The sequence below is a fragment of the Rhinopithecus bieti genome, unplaced genomic scaffold (genome assembly GCF_001698545.2).
Source record: "Rhinopithecus bieti isolate Rb0 unplaced genomic scaffold, ASM169854v2 scaffold_1414, whole genome shotgun sequence".
NCBI lineage: Eukaryota > Metazoa > Chordata > Mammalia > Primates > Cercopithecidae > Rhinopithecus > Rhinopithecus bieti.
The window spans coordinates 1-2,441 of NW_016842639.1; the positions used below are offsets into that span (position 1 = coordinate 1).

At 43.0% G+C, this 2,441-nt stretch overlaps 1 protein-coding gene across 1 annotated transcript; it reads left to right on the forward strand.

The window, feature by feature from the left end:
- Positions 1-1,795: 1,795 nt before the first annotated feature.
- On the forward strand, positions 1,796-2,435 carry CUNH3orf70 (chromosome unknown C3orf70 homolog; the record flags this gene model as incomplete). The annotated part of the gene is made up of 1 exon (XM_017866159.1): positions 1,796-2,435. A coding segment is annotated over one exon (557 nt), but the record flags the coding sequence as incomplete, so codon positions are not given.
- Positions 2,436-2,441: the final 6 nt, after the last annotated feature.

The window sequence follows — 2,441 nt, forward strand, 5'->3', positions numbered from 1 at the left end:
AAAATGATGCCCACAATTGTGGCTACTTGTCTCTGGGATTTTTTAGGCCCCCCATGCCTGCTTTAGCTTTTTGTTTTGAAATCACTTTAGACTTACAGATTGGATATTTTCAACCCTATTTCCTTAGCACATGGGAGGCTTTGCTAGATGTTGAATGAAAAATGGGATGAGGCCCATTACTGGGTATATACCCAAAGGATTATAAATCATGCTGCTATAAAGTCACATGCATACGTATGTTTATGGTGGCACTATTCACAATAGCAAAGACTTGGAACCAACCCACATGTCCATCAATGATAGACTGGATTAAGAAAATGTTGCACATATACACCATGGAATACTATGCAGCCATTAAAAGGATAAGTTCATGTCCTTTGTAGGGACATGGATGAAGCTGGAAACCATCGTTCTCAGCAAACTATCGCAAGGACAGAAAACCAAACACCGCATGTTCTCACTTATAGGTGGGAATTGAACAATGAGATCACTTGGACACAGGGTGGGGAACATCACACCAACATGGCACATGTATATGTAACCTGCACATTGTGCACATGTACCCTAGAACTTAAAGTATAATAATAAAAAAAAATGGGATAAGGAAAGAGAGACATTAGGACCAAATCCATTTAGGTTTTACTTCCATGTCAACTATGTGGGAAACAGTTGCGGTCTCAGAGCAGAGAGGAAGGCTCGGAGATAAGCTTGTGGCCTCCTGGAAACATCCAGCAGGGTGTCCTTTGCATCCCTCTGTGCATTTGCCCTTTGCTTCTGCTTGGCTTGAGTTGCTTAGTGCCAGTGGAATTGGGGTGGGGGGGTGGGGGCGAACCTCCTGAATAGGCCACTGATGAGCTTTGGTCCTGAGAGAAATCATTTCCCACCCTAAACCTTACCCCAGTCATTGAGGGTGGCTGGGACAATTCAGTGGGCCACTACCTATTCAGTAAATATATAGGTGTGTGTATATTGTAATTAGAACATAGACACCTGGAAAGTGAAAGTCTCCCATAATTCTGATAATAAACTTACATACATTTAAAAACTGGAAGAATATATACATTAACACAAACATTATTGGAGATAAACATGGAATTATAATTTTACAGTACATTATACTGTTTTACAACTTTTTTTGAGACAGGGTCTCACTCTGTCACCCAGGCTGGAGTGCAGTGGCACAATCTTGGCTCACTGCCACCTCCGCTTCCTGGGGTCAAGGGATTCTCATGCCTCAGCCTCCCGAGTAACTGCTATTACAGGCATGTGCCACCATGCCCAACTAAGTTTTTTAGTTTTAGTAGAGACAGGGTTTTGCCACATGGGCCAGGCTGGTCTGGAACTCCTGACCTAAAGTGATTTGCCCATTACAGGCGTGAACCACTGCGCCCGGCTGTACAGGTTGTATTTTTTACCATGCTATATTGTGGACCTTTTTTGTTCTAGTATGATGAACAGACATAAAGTTGTCTGATGAACAACTTAAAGTTGTCTGTAAAATAAGGATTATAATGTCTATCCACCTACTTCAGAGATATCAGAAAGACTCAAATATAAATTGAGATTTGGAAAGTAGATCGAGTCTTTTAGATGAAAATTATTATATACCATGCTGACTTTTTAATTGACTATACCAGTGTTGAATGATTTTATTACTAGTTTCTTTTGAGGTGTTACTGAAATATTTTTAAAGACATCGAGTCCTCAGAAACCATTATGGCCGTATTAATGGCCATTAATGGCCGTAGTTTGTGTAATACTCATAGATTTCAAGTGTCTTTTTGTGTCTCCACAGGCAAATATATGTATCAGCCTATGACCCCTGTGGAACAGCTTCCAAGCACGGAGATTCCTGCCAGGCCTCGGGAACCCACAAACACCATTCAGATCTCAGTCTCGCTCACCGAACACTTTTTGAAATTTGCGTCTGTCTTCCAGCCTCCCCTTCCCCCTGACTCACCAAGGTACTGTATGATTTCAGACCTCTTTATTGACAACTATCAGGTTAAATGTATTAATGGGAAGATGTGTTATGTGCAGAAGCAGCCGGCGCCGCATTCCCACAAAATGAGCCCTGAGGAGGTCTCTGCACACGATGCCTTAATTTCAAAAGAGAGCAATACACCAAAAATAGATCACTGCTCTTCTCCCTCAAGTTCTGAGGACTCTGGGATCAATGCGATCGGGGCTCACTATGTGGAATCGTGTGACGAGGACACAGAAGAAGGAGCAGAACTGAGTTCAGAGGAAGATTACAGTCCAGAGAGCAGCTGGGAACCAGATGAGTGCACCCTTCTCTCCCCCTCACAGTCTGACCTGGAAGTGATTGAAACGATAGAAACGACCGTGTGAGAGTCCAGACGGGAAGCCGCAGCCTCGGACCCACGCCGAGCTTTTGTACCTTTGTCTGGTGGATCCTTTTTTCCGATGCTGTTGATATT